Source organism: Chrysochloris asiatica, unplaced genomic scaffold (genome assembly GCF_000296735.1).
Source record: "Chrysochloris asiatica unplaced genomic scaffold, ChrAsi1.0 scaffold00019, whole genome shotgun sequence".
Lineage (NCBI taxonomy): Eukaryota > Metazoa > Chordata > Mammalia > Afrosoricida > Chrysochloridae > Chrysochloris > Chrysochloris asiatica.
The window spans coordinates 2,450,863-2,470,485 of NW_006408537.1; the positions used below are offsets into that span (position 1 = coordinate 2,450,863).

Below are 19,623 nucleotides of genomic sequence, written 5' to 3' on the forward strand. Positions count from 1 at the left end.
TCATGGAAGCTTAAGTCAGAATATCAAATGGTATATTACATTATATATTTGTATATTACAGAAAATCTGCTGCACAAGACCTCTTTAAAATGTTCAATAGCAAAGCTGTCAGTTTGAACACTAAGGTGCACCTGACCCAAGTCATGATATTTTTAATAGCTTCATATGCATGTGAAAGCTGGACAGTCAATAAGGAAGATGGTAGAAGAATTGATGCATTTGAGTTATGATGTTGGAAAAGAATATTAAAAGTACCATGCACTGCCAGAACAGACCAATCTGTTTTGGAAAAAGTATACCCTGAATGCTTCTGAGAAGCCAGGATGAATACAGACTTCGTCTCTCATACTTCAGACATATTATCAGGAGGGATAAGTCCCTGGAGAAGGACATTATGTTTTGTCAGAAAAAAGAGGAAGACCTCCAACAAGAAGGATTGGCACAGTGGCAGCAGCAATGGGCTCGAGGTTGACAACAATTGTGAGGATAGTGCAGGACTGGGTAGTGTTTCATTCTATTGTGCACAAGATAGCTATGATTCGGAACTGACTCAATGACACCTAACAATTACAAATTACAACTCGCTCTTATTGTTAGCTGCCATGGTGTTAATTCTGGTTCATGGCAACCCCATATGTGCAGAGTAGAACTGCTCCATTGGGTTTTCATGACAATGACCTTTCAGAAGCAGATCGCCAGACCAGTTTTCCAAGGTGCCTCTGGGTGGATTCAAACTGACAACCTTTGGGTTAGATGTCAAGCACTGAACTGTGTGCATCACCCAGAAACTTTCTAATGTCAAGCTTAGAATCCCCCTTTTTCTTTCTTAAGCAATTTGAAGATGATTTACCATCACTTCTCTTTGTTATGACTCTTTCTCTGTGACTCATTATCATCAGTGAATCCTAAATCACTCAGGCATGTTCTTTATACCTAGTATATAAATGATCTAGGTTTATAGATTTGAACTCAAGGAAAGGAGTGACCAGCTTCCTTTATGACCTTTCTTGCTTTGGGGCTTTAAAAGTCTTGTACTAGCAAGACCCTTTCTGCCTTCTCAAGACACTGTGCTGGCCAAGGTAAGTCACTCTGGTTGGCAATATACTGTCAGTCCTAACCACACCCTCCTTTTGCTAAAACATGTTTAAACTCTTCTCTGTTCACCTAGACATTTTTTTCATAAGCTTTAGCTCATGCTTCTTTTTTGTATTTGTCCCTGATTACTTCACTAAAAAGAAACCCATTTAGTATGCTTAGTTACACATTGGGCCGCTAACTGCAAGATCAGCAGTTCCATCTACCAGTCACTCCACTGGAGAAGATGAGGCTTTCTGCTCCCATAAAGATTCATAGCCTCAGAAACCCTATACAGGATGGCCATGAAATAGAACTGACTTGAAGGCACACAATCACTACTACCTCACTAAAGTTTTAAATAAAAATAAGCCCTCACTAAAATAAGCAAGCCCTGGTGTGGCGCAGTGAGATAAAGCACTAGACTGTAAGGTTGGATTGAACCACAAAGTCAGTGGTTCAAACTCACCAGCAGCTCCTTGGAAACCCTATGAGTCAAACCTGACTCAGCAGCACTTAACAACAACAAAATAAGTAAGCACATGGATATCAAAATTATACTAACTTTAAAAAAATCAAACTTTCTTAATAGCTACTATATTCCATTTTCCTTCAAAATCCTGTAATATAAGTAGTGTTGTTCTTACCATTGTTAAGTGCCATCGAGTCAGTTCCTACTCATAAAGCATTATCCCACAGCACCACACTAGGACTCCTAAACTTAAAGTGTGGCAGAAAAACCTTGGCAGCGGTGGGATTCAAACCCACACCCCGAAGAGACTGGAGCCTTAATCCAGCACCTCAGACCACTTGACCTTGCTACCATCTGATATAAGTAGTACCATTGGCTTAAAGGGAGTACTGTGGCTTCATAGGATAAGCACTGAACTGCTAACTATAAGGTCAGTGGTTTGAGCCCATTAGTCATTTCTCAAGAAAAAAATGAAGCTTTCTGTTCCCATAAAGATTTATGGACTCAAAATGCCTACATCCGGTCACTGAGATGGCACTTAACAATGACAAAACCAACAATATTAGATTAATATAAATGTGGATGTGTGCAATAAAAAGTTTTTAAAAATTAAAATAAAAATAAAGCAACATGTATGTGCATATATATAGAATCTTCTAAAAAATTGTGGGAAAATTCTAATTATCTTTGCATTCCATTTTTCCACAAACTTTTGAAGCTCCCTTGTATATATAGAAACACAGTGGCTCCATATGATAAACACTGGACTGCAAACCACAAGGTCCATGGTTCGAGCCTGCCAGTTACTCTGCAAGAGAAAGATGAGGCTTTCTGTTCCCACGAAGATTTAAAGCCTTGGAAACCCTATACAGGGCCGCTATGAGTCGAAACCAACTCATCAGCACTTAACGACAACATATATCTGGAAGGGAAAGGGATCAAAAGTAAAATTTTGGGTCTAAATGCTGAAAAACAGTTATTAGAACCTAGGCACTGGAGGATAAACACTGGACTGCTAATCACCAGCCTCTCCTCAGAAATGCTATACAACATTGCTGTGAGTCAGAAGCAACTTGATGGCACTTAGTAACAACAGACTTCCTAACTCCCAGTCTACTGTCTGATCAGCCCATGATGAGTACATTCATCTTCATGGGTGTACTTTCTAGGGTGGGTTTCTTTACTCTCAGGAGACAGAAGGCATTCTGTCTCCTCACTTTACCTAAAAATTGCTGCCTCTAACTCTGAAATCTCACTTCCCCCAGAAAGCTCAGCCAAGGCTCTCAACTGTAACAGTGTCAACCCCGATAATGATAGGAGTGCTAAGTACACTGTGAGTTAGACCTGTGAGTTCCAGTCCCAACATTGCCATGGCTTGAGTGTGTGACTTTGAGAAAAATCCCTTATTCTGCCCTTGGCCTAGAATCCAAGCTCTTCACTGTGACCTTTGAGGCCATCCATACCTCCCCCCACGCTCTTCTAGGACCTCATGTCCTACCTTCTACTACACTCCAGCCCTACTGGCCTATTCACAGTTCATCAAATATACTGAGTCCTTTGCATCTGTGCCCTCACTGCCTGACTGCACAGCCGGCACCTTCTCTTTCTTTTCTGGAGATATGTCTTCAGAGACACTTACTCTGTATATACTGTCTAAAGTTGTGCCCTGTTACTTGCTAGCACTTTATGGTACTTACTATAACTCAGGATGGTTTTATATACTGTCTGGGTTCCCCTAAACCCTATAGACTCCTTAAGGGCAGTGACTTTCTCATAGTAGTCAACACTGAGTCACCAACAGTTGACACAAAGCCTAGAAACAGAGTAGACACTTGATAATATCTACAAGGTGGATGGATGAATGGATGGATGGATGGATGGATGGATGGATGGATGGATGGATGGATGGATGGATGGATGGATGGATGGGTGGGTAGATGGGTAGATGGGTAGATGGATGGATAGTGCATATACTTGCCACAGATATGCATGCCTTTGCCAAAAGACACCAAATGCATAATGGTAGCAAGGAACAGGAGATAAAGTGTTAAATCCAAGTGGGTTCCCAGCAGAGGTTCTGGAAAGCAGTTCTCTGAGTTCACAAACACAACTTACAGAGAAACCAAGGTAAGCTATTTGGTACATGATTTTCTAAATAATTTGTGTATAATTTATAATGGGTTTTCTGATTATTACAACATGTTTACTGCAAAATAGATTTAAAACAAAAACTTAAGAAGAAAATAAATATGATCAATACATCAGCTACCTAGGGATAGGCACTATCAACATTTTAGAACACACCCTTTCAGTCTTTATTCTAAGCATCTATTATGCATGTGCACTGTGGCTGATCATAGTAATTTTCTTCTTAAGTTTTTGGTTTTTAGTCTAATTTGTAGTAAATATGTTGGAGTCAGAAGCAACTTGATGGCACTTAATAACAACAACAACATTATTTTTGTGTATTAACATATATACTATATATAATATTAGGAATAAATTGACATGCTGTTTTGTAACCTGTGCTTTTCATTTTTCAATATATTATCATCATTTCCTTGTTTGGTTAAATATTCTGCATCACGATTTTTAATGGTACCTTATTTTCTATCATATGAATGAATTATTACTAAACACTTCATTTCAAATTGTTTCTTTGGTTATACCTAAAACACCAATAGGCATGACTGTCAGGAGTGCTTCCCATTTCTAATGGTTTCCTGCTAGTGCAATGACATAAGCATTGGGCTGCAACCAAAAGGTCGGCGATTTGAACCCACCAGCCACTCCGGGGGAAAGAGATGACGCTGTCTGCTTCTGTAATGATGTATAATCTTGGAAACCAGAGGGAACAGTTCTACTCTGTCCTATGTTGTTGTTGTTATTGTTAAGTGCTGTCAAGTCGATTTTGACCCATAACGACCTTGTATAGGGTTTCTAAGGAGCAGCTGGTGAGCGTGAACCACCGACCTTGCAGTTTAAATGGCTTTGTAATCTGGCGCATTAACCCACAGCACCACTCTGTCATACAGGGTCATTGAAATTGACTTAAAGACACTGGGTTTGGTTTTGGTTTAACTGCTTCCTTAAAATAAAATACTAAAGTGAGATTTCTGGGTCACAGAGTATAAAAAATTAAGAGGCTTATTAGTGCATATTGCATAATTGTCCTCTAAAGTTTGGGCTAACTTACTTTCTCATCCCTAATAATCACTAAGTGTCAGTTTGTTTCCAAATCACTGTTGTTGATGATGACGATAAAGTGCTATTGAGTTGTAACAGACTCACATCTACCATGTGTAGGGTTTTCGAGGAACACCTGATATGTTTGAACTACCAACCTGGAAGTTAACAGTTCAGAGTTTATCCTAGAGTACTACACAGGACCCCTTTCAAATCACTAGGCACTTATTTTTACTCTAAAAAATCACACCCACTTTTGCCTGATGCCACAGCCAGAATGTTGGGCAACACTTTTTAAAGGCTAGTAATAGATAAGGGGATAGATTTTAATGGGTCTTCCATTAAGTTGTCTCAGTCAACTCTAAGAATGGAAAAGAAGGGCATGGAAGAACTCCAAAGAATAGCTCTAGGAATCTAGATGAAATCCTAATTCAATGTAGCTAGGAATGCTAGCATGTGCTTCTCAGGGTCCAACAATAGTGAGTTCTGAAATCCAACTCAAATGTGTCCGAACTCCAGCACTCTACTTCTTATGTGACCTAAACAGGGTCCTTCATGCCATTCTAGAAAGCAACCAACCTGGGAGGTTCCTCTGCACCTCTGGTTAAACACACACCACTGATGGTAAACTCACATTAAAACATCGACTGTCTTAGTTCATCAAGTCAGACTGCTGTGTGTGATAAAGACTGGTTATCTTTCATTTGTGCAACTGGTCTTGCTCAGTTTTGGGTTGTTGGTTTTTAAAATGGAAAAATGGGCTTTCATTAAATAATTAGATGCAACCACTCCTGCTAGATAAGAAAAAGGGTACAGGGCAATGTTCAGCATTGAGATATCACACTGCATAGGAAAAGGACTACTGCTGAAAATGAAGACCGTCCAGAGTTACCAGCATAGACACACTGTTGTTGTTTTTAATTTATTTTGGGAAAAGCGTTTCACCCAGGAAGTTGTCATTTATTTATTTATTTTTAGCTTTTAAAACTCCTTATAAGGTTATAGATTCCAAATCCTAAATCTACAGTAATTTTGCCTGTGCATCCCACTTCTTTTGAATAAACATTGTACAATCTGCTGGATTTTTCTGTGACTTTATTTTTTTCCTACTTGTGACTCTGTTTGAAAAAAAAAAGAAAAAGGAAAGGGGAAAAAAAATCCTTCTGTTTTTCATAATGTCTAATCTTTTTCCCCATTGGCATTCACCAGATGTTGTTTTGGATTAGAAGATAAATATTAAAATCTAAGCAAGAACAAAGCGAGTTGTTTACTGGGCAAATTTTTCAGATGTTCTCTTGAACACTTGAAAAAGACAGGAGATGCTTTGATATGTAGCTGGCTAGAATTCACAATGGAATGGCCTCTCCAAGGAGAGTTGTAGGGCCCAGGGCAAAGTCCACTCACCCTACCATCCCCAGTGACTCCATGGGTCCACAGGCTACAAAACCATGGGAAGGTCAAGAACATAGAAAGGATAGGGATACCTGATGAAGAGGCCTGAGAATGATGGCGAGTGTGGCTCAGTCCAGTGATCTCGCTTAAAGAGGCTATGAGAACTGTCTTCACAAATGTAGAGGTAAGGCCATGATTTGGGCAGTCTCTGTGTCCCCACAGCAACAGTCAAATCGCACTGCACGTAGGTGTGGCTAGAGGTTTCACAGTTCTCCTGAGGCTTCAGACCACACAGGAAAGCCAAGGACACTGCAAGAAAGGGTCATGGTTAGGCTAGGTAATAACCACCCAAAGAATTGAAGGCCATGTGCTCTTCCTTGGCCATTGGAAAATGTAGTTAATTAACTTTAAATATAGAGAGAGATATATTTAAAACCATGGTGCCATAGTGGATAAGTGCTCAGTTGCTAACCATAAAGTTGGAGGTTCAAACCCACCCAGTGACTCTTTAGGAGAAAGACCAGGTAGCCTGCTTTCCTCAATATTACAGCCTGAGAAACCCTGTAGACCAGTTCTACTCTGGTACATGAGATTACTATGAGTAAGAATCAATGAGACAGCGATAGGCAATGGATACAGAAGAAAATGACAGCCATTTTTTTTTAACTAAAAATTATTATAAGTTGGTGGTTCCAACCCAGAAAAGGCCTGATGATCTGTGTCCAGAAGGTCTCAGTGTTGAAAACCCTTTAGAGTAGTTCTTCTCTGCACACCTGGGGTCACTGTGAGTCAGAATTTTTGTTTTTCTTGTTTTTTAATGATGAGATAAACTCATCTGAATCCATAAGCCAACATAAGATCTAACAGCCTTTCAATGCTCTTAAATCTGTGTTTGTTGTCATTTAGTGTCATCAAGTTGCCGCCTACTCATCGTGCCCCTATATAGGGCTTCCAAGAACCAGCTGGTGGATTGCATTTCAAACCAACCTTTCAATCCAGTGCTACACCAGGACTCCTGAAATCTTTGTGCTCCTCCCCAATTCCATCTCTTTCCTCCTCATGCCCAAAAGCAATTACCTGCATCCATTCTTTAAATAGTTTTATCACAAGAGTTTATACTCATACTTTTATTTCTTGACTGCTGCTTCCAGGAGTGTTTATGGTGGATGCAAAGCAAAACAAAGTCTTTGACAACTTCAAGCTTTTCTCCATTTGTCGTGATGTTGTTTATTGGTCCAGTGGTGAGGATTTTTGGTTTCTTTAACATTAACATGTAACCCATACCAAAGGCTGTGGTCTTTGATCTTCATCAGTATTTTAAGTTCTCTTTACTTTCAGCAAGCAAGGTTGTATCGTCTGCATATTGCAGGTTGTTAATGAGTCTTCCTCCAATCCTGATGCCACTTTTTTTTCATATAATTCAGCTTCTCAAATTACTTGCTCAGCATACAGACTGAATAAGTATGGTGAAAGGACACAACCCTGGTGCACATCTTTCCTGATTTCAAATTATTCAGTGTCCCTTCATTCTGTTTGTTTATTATAATTCATTTTTCTACTTTTATGAGGACTCCTGGCATAGCGCTGTAGGATAAGCACTGGACTGCTAAACACAAGATCAGTAGTTCAAACCCTCAGTCACCCCTCAGAAACCCTATACAGATTCCCTATGAGTGGGAACCCACCTGACAGCAATTAACAACAATAGCAACAGCTTCTCCAAATTTCTGGCTAAACTTTTTTACTCTTCTTATGAGATCTCTTGGTTAACAGCAGTTCTTGATTTAATATAATTATGATTGTTATCATTTTATGAAGAAAAAGAGCAATTATATGAAGTCATGTGACACTCAGGGCCTTTCTTTCTGGGTCATGCGGTTGTTATGTGCCATTGAGTTGGTTCCAACTCATAGCGACCCTGTATAGGGTTTCCAAGGCTATAAATCTTTACAGGAACAGAAAGCCTCAAGTTTCTCCCACGGGGTAACTTGTGGGCTTGAACTACCAACCCTGTGGTTAATAGCACAACACATAACCCACTATGCCACCAGGGCATCACGGGACAGTGTAAAAAGCATCACCAAGCCAAAGCTAGCAAAATTATGTGATAAATTAAAAAAAAAAAAAAAAGCATCACCAAGCCAGACTGACTGTAACCTTTAATAGGAAGACAACACTCAGCAAAAAATGATCTAGACACACTTCTCTTTGAAAACCTTAATAAAGTAAAAAGAGACAGAAGAAAAAAATCTCACTAGTCTGCTTCTTCTCCAGCTAATTTGTCCACACTGGTAAGTAACCCATGTTATCAACAATGAAACTAGCTGCACTACCTATATCACAGGGCTATAAGCAAGGTGAAAATCAGACAGTACATGTGGGAGAGTTTGTGGTTATTCAATAACACACAAACAGTATTATTGTTAATGCTGCATCCCAAAGCACCTGACTCCTAAGTCTAGGTTTTCTGTGAAAGTATTTCAAATGAATTTTAGCGATAAAAATCATTGCTAGCAGGACTCTAACATAGATAAACGAAATATGAGGAGTTTCATGAGAAGTTTCCAGCTAGTAAGACATACAGCAAATAAAAAACAGGCTCAAAACCCCTAAATTCATACTCGATACAGGTAATTAGGTGAATGCAAATTGACAAGGTGGATTACGAGAAGTGCCCAGGGCAGGGATCAGAATCCTTGGGTTTTACTCAACGTTCTGCGACTAAATAGTTGTGTGACCTTAATCAAGTTAGCTTTTCATGACTTACGGGAAAGTTAAAGAATCTATGAAAAACAGTTATGTAGTGCAATTCACATAATGCAAGAAATTTTAAGATAAAAAAAAACTTTTATGGTATTTAAACAAATATGAAATATTGCTTTCACCCAATAGGATTATTTAGCAACCCTAATTATTAAACAAGGAGCTCTGGTGGCGTAGTGGTTACGAATCGGGCTGCGAACCTTAAGGTCAGCGGTTCGAAACTACCAGCCGCTCCACGGGAGAAAGATGAGGCTTTCTACTCCCGTAAAGATTTACACCCTCGGAAACCCTGTACAGGGTCGCTATGGGTCGGAACCGACTCGACAGCACTTAACAACAACAACAACAATTATTAAACACTGGAGTCCTGGTGTTGTGCTGCGGATTAATGCGCCGTACTGAAAAGCTGGTTCGAACTGCAAGGTTGGCAGTTCAAGCTCACCGCCGCTCCTCGGAAACTCAATATTGGGTTGCCATGGGTCAAAACCGACTCGACGGCACTTAACAACAACAACATATTAAACACAAGGTTAGAAGTAAAATTGGGGGGAAAGTAGATTTAAAAAAAATAGCAAAAATAGAAAAAGAATTTCTTTAAAACTTTACCTAAAGCTGTCCCACTCATGAAAACATGAGTGTTATGACAGAGGAACAAATAAAACAAAAATTTTAGAAATGTTCATTCAAGACCACGATCTACAACCTAGAATGTAAAAATCTTACTCCCTTTAGTATATACAAAGTTAAACTGAGGAATAAAATGCAAACTGAGGGTCAGAATTAAAATGACCTTCTGTAAGTTAGAGAAGTTAACATAAAAACAAAAAGACTAAATGAAAATACAAAGGTAGTAAACCACAGCAAAAAACAGAAATTATGTAATTATAAAATGAGGGAAATCTAGCTGTGCATAGATAGCACTATTAGGATAACACATACGCACACTCACACCTTGGATAATGTTGTTAAATGCCATTGAGTTAGTTCCAACTCATAGTGACCCTATATAAGGTTTCTGGGAAGTAGCTGGTGAGTTTGAACCACCGACCTTGTGTTTCAGACTGACCTTGCAGTCCAGTGTTTATCCTGTAGTGGCACACCAGTTCTACTTGGGATAATTGTTGTTGTCGTTAAGTGCCACCAAGTTGGTTCCCACCCATGGCGACCCTGTATAGGGTTTCCAAGGAGCAGCTGGTCGATTTGAACAGCCGACACTGAGGTTCAAACTGACCTTGTGGTCCAGCGCATTATGCTGCAACACCACACCAGGATAATAGAAGGTAACAAAAAGTATAAACCAGTAAAACAGTATTGTAAAACAATATGGCACCAGATTATATGATATTGCCCAATATGACTGTTGTTGTTAAGTGCTGTAGAGTCTGGTTCTGACTGATAGTGACTCTGTATAGGGTTTCCAGGGAGTAGCTGGTGAGCTTGAACCTCCAACCTTGCTGTTCAAACTGACCGTGCCAGTCCAGTGCACTAACCCGCAGTACCATACTAGGACTCCTCCAATAGAATATGACTAGAACTTGCTTATACAGAGAAGCTACCTAGTTAGGGATGCAAATTGGGAGGGAAAAGAAGACAGCAGGGACTCAAAAAGGGCCTAAAAGAGAATTACGAAATGTTTTCTGGTGAGACAGCTTCTGATTCAGTGGTGGGGGTGTGCTGTGGAGTCAGTTCCGACTTATAGTGACCCTGTATAGGGTTTCCAAGGCTGTAAATCTTTACGGGCGCAGAAGGCCTCACCTTTCTCCCACAGAACGACTGGTAAATTTTGAACTGTTGACTTTGAGGTTAGCAGCCTGACTTGTAACCACTACGCTACATTTCTAAAGAATTCCCAGAGAATGGTGATGTAGCCTTAGAGGCAATGAGATGATTCAGCTTTCTAAAGAGCTGCCAGGGGCTTCATTAGCCTTCGCTACAGTGGGGTAGCAGCAGTTAGGGAGAAGATGGATTTCTCAAATTGGTATTCGCTAAACTTGTGTAAGGGTTGCTGCTACTATGGAATTGTCCATTGAAACAACTTTAAAATAGAACATATGTAGTTTAAATGAGGTCCTCTCTAGAAGTGGAGAAATTATTAGTAGTGTCAAATCATTTCAGAGGCTCACCCCATTGATTATTTGATGTACATTATGAGCTTGTGTCCTGGAGACAAATGCACAATCATACACTCAGAATGTCTTACATGTTTCACATGGTTGACAGGATGCCCAAATGCCATCCTGGATCTTAACTAAGGAAAATCTGCAGTTGGCATGCCTAGTTCCTCTCCAATTTTAGATACTGTGATTAAAAGTCTTTAAAAAGACAGATTTTTTTTTTTTTTTTATAAAAGTGGAAAATAATTCAAAATTATGTTTCCCTCCAGTGAGTTTCTGTTGCCCAATCAATGAGTGTTCGGTGACACCTACTGGTAATGTTAAAAGTTACAGCTTCCAACTCATTTTCTTCTTAAAATGTCAAGGGATTTTTTTTTTTTTTTTTTCCAATCATCATTTATTATTAGTTTTGCATATTCTTGAATTTCATTAAAGTAAAATGATACAATAGTATTTTGTGTTTGCCTTATTTTGCTTAACATAATGCTTTTATGTGTGTGTATGTGAATTGAGTGATAGTTTACATGGGAGAACATCAGCTTTACATTCAGCCTATTGTACTTCGTTTCATTGCAATGATTACAAACCTCTCAATGCATCATCATTCAACAGCATTTGCTTCCATTCCCTCCGTTTTTTGTTTGTTTGGGATGTACACCTAAGCACTCAAGAATATATAACCATTCAAACAACCAAATGGTAACCACGCAAACCTGCCCCTGCACCCACCCAGCCATCAGCACACAGATCCTCTCCCTCCATGTTAAGGGACTTTGAAAAATTATTTTCTAAAACTTAATCAAATCTTTAAAAATACAATGTAGTGCAGTGAATTACTTCATATGGCTCTTTCATCTTTGTAACTCTCACAAAACAGCATTTTTTTCTTGATGGTCCTGAGTAAGAGAATGGGGAAGAAGAGGCTGATAGCCTATCATTCAATTGTGAATAACCGTTAACAAGGCTAATTGTGATCGTAAAAACTTGGAAAGTTAATGAAGAGATTGGTCAGTGTTGCTATCATGCTGAGTATAAATTAGCCATCTCAGAAGCAACAGAGGATCTCATTACCACCTAAGAAGAACGAACCAGGAGTGGAGTGTGGCCTTTGGTCCCAGAGACCCCTGTAAGCTGAACCTCCTTGACCCAGGAACAGAAAGCTGTGACATTAGAGGAGTAGCAGAAAAGTAGCAGCTGCGGAACCAAGAGCCAGAGCACCAGATGGAGCAAGTGAAGCCGAGTGCCTTTGAGCAGGAGCTGTACTTTGGGCAATTTATTGGAGAGCTAGGTTTGCTGACTCAGAACTAAAGCTGAGCACCTTCAGGCTGAGGCTTATAACTAAGTGGAGTGCCCTTTGAACACTTAGCAATAGTGCTGAAAGAGCTTTTAACATTGCTCCAGCAAGGCAGAGGCCAAGGGCCCAGGGCTGAGAGACTGTCCTGACTGAAAGAACTCTGCCCCAAGCATTTCTAATCCTGCACTGTAACCTATTAACTTTCCTAATAAACCCCATAAATGAGTATGGTGTCTAAGTTCTGTGTGACTACTGCAATGAATTATTAAACCCAAAAACCCAGCTGAGTGGAAAGTGCTGTGGGAGGGATGGTTGGTGTCGGATTTGGTAAAGAAGGTAAAAGGCTAGAGGCCCATCTAACCTCAGCCCCAAGTTGTTGTTGTTATTTAGCGCCATCAAGTTGCTTCTGACTCATAGCAACCCTGTATAGGGTTTCCAAGGAACAGCTGGTAGATTTGAACCACTGACTTTGAAGTTCAAACTAACATTGCAATCTGATGCTTGCCCTACTGTGCCATACCATAGGAATCAGTTTGGACCTGATACTGAGCTTTTTACTTTCCTTTCCCTTAGATGCTGTGTCCATATCCTTTTTGTATTCTTTCCCCAAAGTGACCAAACACCCAATGCCACAATTTATGTGAACCTGAAACATCACCGATTTTTATTTTGTACTTGTAGTTGAAATTAATTGTCAGGAAATAATACTAACCTATTGCCATCAAGTGGAACTCAACTCATAGTGACCTATGAGTTGATAGGCTATAACTGCCTCACGTCGTTACCACAGCTGTAAACCTTTATGGAAGCAGACTACCACATCTTTCTCCTGAGGAGTAGCTGGTGGGTTTGAACCTCAGACCTTTCCATTAGCAGCCGAGTGCTTGTCAAGTGCTGACAAGTCAGCTCCAATTCCTAACGATGCTGTACAGGGTTTCTAAGGCTGTCAATTTTTACAGCAGCAAAAGCCTCATCTTTCTCCCACCAACCTTGTAGTTCTCAGTCCAGTGCTTATCCTACAGATCCACCATGCTCCATCCTTTAGAAATAATACCAGGGGACTTTAAAAAGCCTATTAAATTAAAATTTTTAATTTACAAAGCTTAACATAAAATCAGAGTATAACAATCTTAGCTAAGCATTAAGTGTTGTTGAGTCCATTCCCAATCATAACAACCCTGTATAGGATTTCCAAGGAGTGGTTGGTGGGTCAAGTCAGTTTCAAATCATAGCAATCCTAAATAGGGTTTCCAAGGAGTGGCTGGTAAGTTTGAATCTCTGACCTTGTAGTTCAAGCTGACCTTGTGGTCCAGTGCTTTAACCCACAGCACCACATCAGGACTAAGAATAAGAAATGTAGAGCCTTCATTTACTATTTCTACCGTTAGCTATTCCTCAATTTATTTTTGTATCAAGCACTAATTCTGTACCTGCCCTGTGCCAGCACTGTTGTATGCCTACTGGGTAGTGTGGTGAGGGAAACAGTTACAAGTTTCCGTCTAGTTAGTTCTGACTCACGGCAACCCCATACATACAGCATAGAAATGCACTCCACTGAGACTTCAAGGTTGTGATATTTTAGAAACAGATCACCAACTCTTCTGCTAATAACTGCACACTTAACTTTGAATGAAGCAGACAACTTAAACTTACATCTTTATGGTCTTAGGTTTTCTCTTGTGGAATCTTACGTAGAATCAATCTCCTTTCCATAGATACATGATGATAATAGGAAACTTAATTTCTAGTACGATGGGGACTCAAGCAGTTTGTGGAAAATTCAATTATCTTTTAATCCCATTTGTACCCAAACTTTTGAAATCCTTCGTATTTAAAACAGATTATTTTTTCTACTTGTCTAAGAAAATACTGTGTAAACTGCCATCATGCTAGTATTAGCCTTCATGGATTTATTGTACAAGCTCAAATGAAATGAAATTTGTATCGCTTTGTAAATCCTCAGACTATGCTCACATTTCCAACAAACAGATTAGGGATATAATATAAAGCACTACACAGTAAGCACATGTAGTAAACATTTTTAAGTGCACCCTTACAAGACCTATGATTATGCACACAAGATAATCACCTGGTCCTATAGTAATAATAATAAACAAGATAATAAGCTGGTCCTATAGTAATAATAATAGGAGCTCTGGTAGCGTAGTGGTTATGAGTTGTGCAGCTAACCTCAAGGTCAGCAGTTCGAAACTGTCAGCTGTTCCATGGGAGAAAGAGGAGGCTTTCTACTCCTATAAAGATTTATAGCCTCGGAAACCCTATGCACAGTCACTATGAATCCAAACCGACTCCAAGGCACACCACCACCACTGTAATAATAATATATAGTAATCACTTATGGAGTTCTGGTATAGTGCTATAGGCTAATGCTCTGGACTGCAGAGTCGGTTTGAACTTCAATGTTCAACCAGTTCTTACCAGCTGCTCTTCAGAAACCCTATACAGGGTCGCTATGGGTCAGAACTAACTCGACAGCACTTAATAATAACAACAATATAATAATAATGGTTATCTCTTCCCTTTGATTTTTTTTTTTTTTTTGGCTGAATGAGAAAGTACTATATGTCTTGATACCCAACATAGAGATATCACTGCTTTGTACCTTCCTCTCTATCCTCCCTCCATCCCACAAAAATCATCTTCCACAATCACTGTGATGGTACATGGGCTTAAAATAACAAGTGATCATGGCATTCTACTCACCAGGTCATTACCTGGGCACTTACATTGATTCTTTTGCCTGTAAGAATTCAAAACATTGAGCACACAGAGCCAACATTCCAGAGATTCCACCTTAATTGTTTCCACCACTTTATTAGTATCTCCAATAAGCAGATGTCTTCAGCAGCCTGACCTCTGAACAAGGCTAAGAGGTTGTTCCCTCCCTGATGCCTATGGCTGTCACTGAAACTCATATTCAGAATGCAGAATTGTTTTCTCTGTCATACGACTGCAGCCAAAATCACTGATGATAAATTTTCAGTTGTTCGTTTAACTTGGACCCACTATTATGACAAAAAGTTAATATTGTTGTTGTTAAGTGCCATCCAGTTGGTTCCAACTCATAATGACCCTGTGTAGGGTTTCCCAGGCTATAAATCTTTGTGGGAGAACAAAGACTCATCTTTCTCCTGTGAAGTGGCTGGTGGATTCAAACCTTGTGGTTCATAGTCCAATGCTTATCCTACAGAGCCACGGAACTCCCAAAAGTTATTAAAGAGCCATTTTAATAGGTGGCCCTATACTCTACCATTTTTGATGGGGTTCGAGAAATTCTGTTCCCGGGAACTCTGAGAAAATCAGTGGTTAGTACACACTTAGAAAAAATTACAAAAATGGAACTAATAAAAAAAATCATATATAGATACATACACAAAAAAATTCATATACATGATTTTTTTTTTAAATAAAAACTACATTTTTACTGACCGTCCAGTGGCAGAACCAAACAGCTGAAGGCAGTCACGGTAGCATTATCCAAGACTTGGCAGGGAACACCACACACCGTAGCTGAGATGTTCCCTGGAGAAAATCCTGCTCCAAACACATGCACAAGCCTTCCTCCGAGGCAGCCTTTAAAGATAAAACTATAAGTTTATGACCACACTGGCAAAACTCACTTTATTGAACTCAAAATTAAACCCTTTGCTTTCTTATAGCTCATCCTTCTCTCTATGTCCTCTAGAATCCACACAACTGGCTTTAGGTCTCTGGTAGTCCCCGTTTCATCTCTACCAAAGCTCTAGCCTCCAGGATCTGGAGTTTGTTCTGTCAGAGCAAATCATTTTTAACAAAAAAATTATGTGAATAGGGTATTTTTAATGTACCATATTTTATATATAAATATAATATGTATACTTTTGAAGTTTTATTACACAAAAGAATATAAAGTTAAAGTAAAAGTTCCTCCAACCGCCTACCTCAGTCCTCACAGTTAGCCATTTATAGTGTCTTGTGAATTCTTCTAGAATTTCCTAAGGAAGAATATTTTTATACAACAAGATCATCCTATATATATTCTACAATGTATGTATTTTATTTAAATGTACATTTTAAACATTTTTTCATATCTATACATCTAGATCTAGTTCATCATTTTTTAACTACTTAGAATTCCATTACATGATTATGACACAATTTACTTAGCAATTTTCCTATAATGTTGTTTGTTATTGTTGTTGCAAATGATGTTATAAATATCTAAATGGCACTTGGCAGAAAAAAGTTTCCTTACCCCTGCTGTTTGCTGCAAGGTCAGTGGTTCAAGCTCACCAGCTGCTCCTTGGAAACCATATACAGGGTAGCTATGGGTCAGAATCAACTCAATGGCACTTAACAGAAACAACTCCTGCTGTTTAGGTTTCAAAGGAGCAGCTGGTGGATTTTAACTTCCAACCTTATGATCAGCAGTCCAGTGCTTAGCCTACAGCACCACACCTGGACTCCTTCTTATTCAATTATTCTTTTTTTAAAATTTTTTTGTGAAAATTAAGTTTTGCAAGAACTGTACATATTTTAGGAACATAATCTGTATGTATTTTGTAATAGTTTGTTACAAATTTGTAAAAGTAGAATTGCTCAAAGGAAAAGTGAACTTATAATTCTGGTGTGTGTGTATGTATGTGTGTTGAGTGAGTTAAATGCCATCATGTCGGTTCAAACTGATAACTACCCTGTGTAGGATTTCCAAAGAGCAGCTGGTGGGTTTGAACAGTTAGCAATCCAGAGCTTACCCTACAGTGCTACTGTAAATGTCTGCAAAACAATGTTGCTCCAGTTTACACTGTATGTGGGCACTTGTCACTGATGGATAAAAGCATGTCAATCCTCAACAGGACTGAAGCATGTGGAATGTTTTGCTTCATCTGAGAACCATTGAAGGGCAATATTGTTTGAGATCCATATTCACCAGGATTCCCAGACAGATGGAACCTTCTAGTCTACAACTAAGGCAGAGAGTTCCAGGTGTCTATTGCCTTCTCATCAAATCTACATGGTACTTGTATATCACCTAACAAACTCAGAAGTAACCTTTTTGGTGTATAAGTGCATTTCAAACCTCTACTCTATGCCATAAATCATGGCCCTTAAAGAATAGAAAAAAGCACTTTAGGAAACTTCTGGTCCAACATCATTTATCAAATAAGGAATCTGAGGCTTAATGCTGGCAGTATGGTCAAACTTGCCCAACTAAGTGAGTGACAGATGCAAGACCCAAATCCCACTTATCCAAATTCCATCCAACTGAGACTAGAGGAATACCTTCTAGGAAATGGCTTGGCTAATACCTCATCAGTGTAAGATTCTGCGTCTATAATTCCCTCTATGTTTTCTATGTCATATTCAGATTTGAAGTATTCTAAGCATAAGGCTTTAAGTGAATAGAAACCAAAGCTATGATTGAAAGAATAAAGACAAAGAAAATGTAAGTATTTCTAAAAGGGGGGTAAAGTTCAACAAATGCAATGACACGACACCATAGGCTTATTATTGATAACGTATGAGTTCATCTGTGAAATATTATAAACTGATAAAAAATTTATTGTATTTCATAGGATTGTTGTTGTTAAGTGCTGTTGAGTCAGTTAACCCACAAAACCACACCAGGATTCATAAGTTTAAAATAATGTAAATTGTCTTTTTTATCTAAAAATAGAGAAAGCATTTATATAATTTATATATATGAACTTTTACATGATCTTATTTAAGTTAAAGCCAATTAAACCAGACTAATGTGCTGTGGGTTAATGTGCCAGACTGCAAAGCCATTTGAACTTCAAGGTTGGTGGTTCAAGCTCTCCAGCTGCTCCTTGGAAACCCTATACAGGGTTGCTATGGATCGGAACTGACTCAACGGCACTTCACAACAAAACAACAACAATGCATCAAATTAAAACATTATTAAACACTTAGAGAATAAGAGAATATACACAATTTCCTTTGTTAAAAAAAAAAATCAAAACCTTATTGGTGACACATGAAAAAGAAAGTCTCATGAAAAGGAAAAGAATGCAGGATGGTAAGAGACGAGCTGTGTTCTCTCATTCTAATGAGAGATGACATTGAAGTCCTAACCCCTGTAGTTGTGAATGTGGTCTTGTTTGGAGAAATAGTGTTTTCCTTTGAAGATGACATCATAGCTGACTAGGGTGGCTCCTAAGACTATATAATTTGTGTCTCATAAAAATGTTGATTTCCTACCTCTCAGATGTGAAAGTAAGGAGCCAGGGTAGCGAAGTGGGCTGCTAACTGCAAGGTCATCAATTTGATTCCACCAGCCATTCGCAAGAGAAAGATGAGGCTTTCTGCTCCGGTAAAGATTTACAGCTTCAAAAACCCTAAACAGGATTGCTATGGGTCAGAACCGACTCCACGGCACAGCAGCAAAGTCAAAGTTACTTTCAATCCATTTACATAAAGAAATCAGTCTGTCTTCTCTGCTTAACTTTCGTTATGAATTGTGAACCCAAAAAGACATTCAAGTCCTAACCCCTATATCTGTGAATGTGACCTTGTTTGGGGAAATAGTGTTTTCCTTTGAAGATGACATCATACCATAGAACGGTGGGGCCTAAGACTATATAATTGGTGTCTTAAAAAAGAGAACATGAACCAACTCAGCATAGATTAAAGACCTAAATGTGAAGCCTAGAATTATAAAGGCCATCAATGAAAAATCAGGGACAAATTTAAGGTCTCTAATCCTGGGAACACATCGACTATGATACATTGCGAAAATTACACAAACAAAAGAAGACAAAATAGATGATTGGGAAGTTCTAAAAATTGGAAACTATGTGCATCAAAAGACTTCACCAAAACAATGAAAAAGGAGCCCACAGAATGGGAAAAAATATTTTGCAATGACATATCAGACATATTTAGACATAATTTCTAAAATCTATAGGAAACTACAATACCTCTACAAGAAAAAGACAAGTAAACCAATTTAAAAATGGGCACAGGACATGAACAGACACTTCAAAAAAGAAGACATTTGGGCAGCCAGCAAACATATGAAGAAATGCTCACGATCATTAGTCATTAGAGAGATGCAAATCAAAACAACAATGAGATATCATCTCACACCAATAATAAAAGCGAAGTTCAAAAATGCAGAGGATAATAAATGTGGAGAGACTGGGACTCTCCTACATTGCTGGAGGGAATACAAAATAGTCCAACCACTCTGGAAAACAGTATGGCGCTTCCTCAGAAAGTTGGAAATAGAAATATCATATGATCCAGCAATTCCTCTACATGGTATATATCCACAAGAAATACAAGCCATAACATGAGCAGATACA

The 19,623-nt window shown here is 38.8% G+C and overlaps 1 protein-coding gene across 1 annotated transcript in view; it reads right to left on the reverse strand.

Moving 5' to 3' along the window:
• PKHD1 (polycystic kidney and hepatic disease 1 (autosomal recessive)) overlaps positions 1 to 19,623 on the reverse strand; it is a 722,421-nt gene that overhangs the window by 614,348 nt on the left and 88,450 nt on the right. Inside the window, 2 exon segments of the mRNA XM_006835767.1 lie at positions 6,217 to 6,433; positions 15,746 to 15,889. Coding sequence (XP_006835830.1) covers positions 6,217 to 6,433; positions 15,746 to 15,889 — 361 coding nt within the window.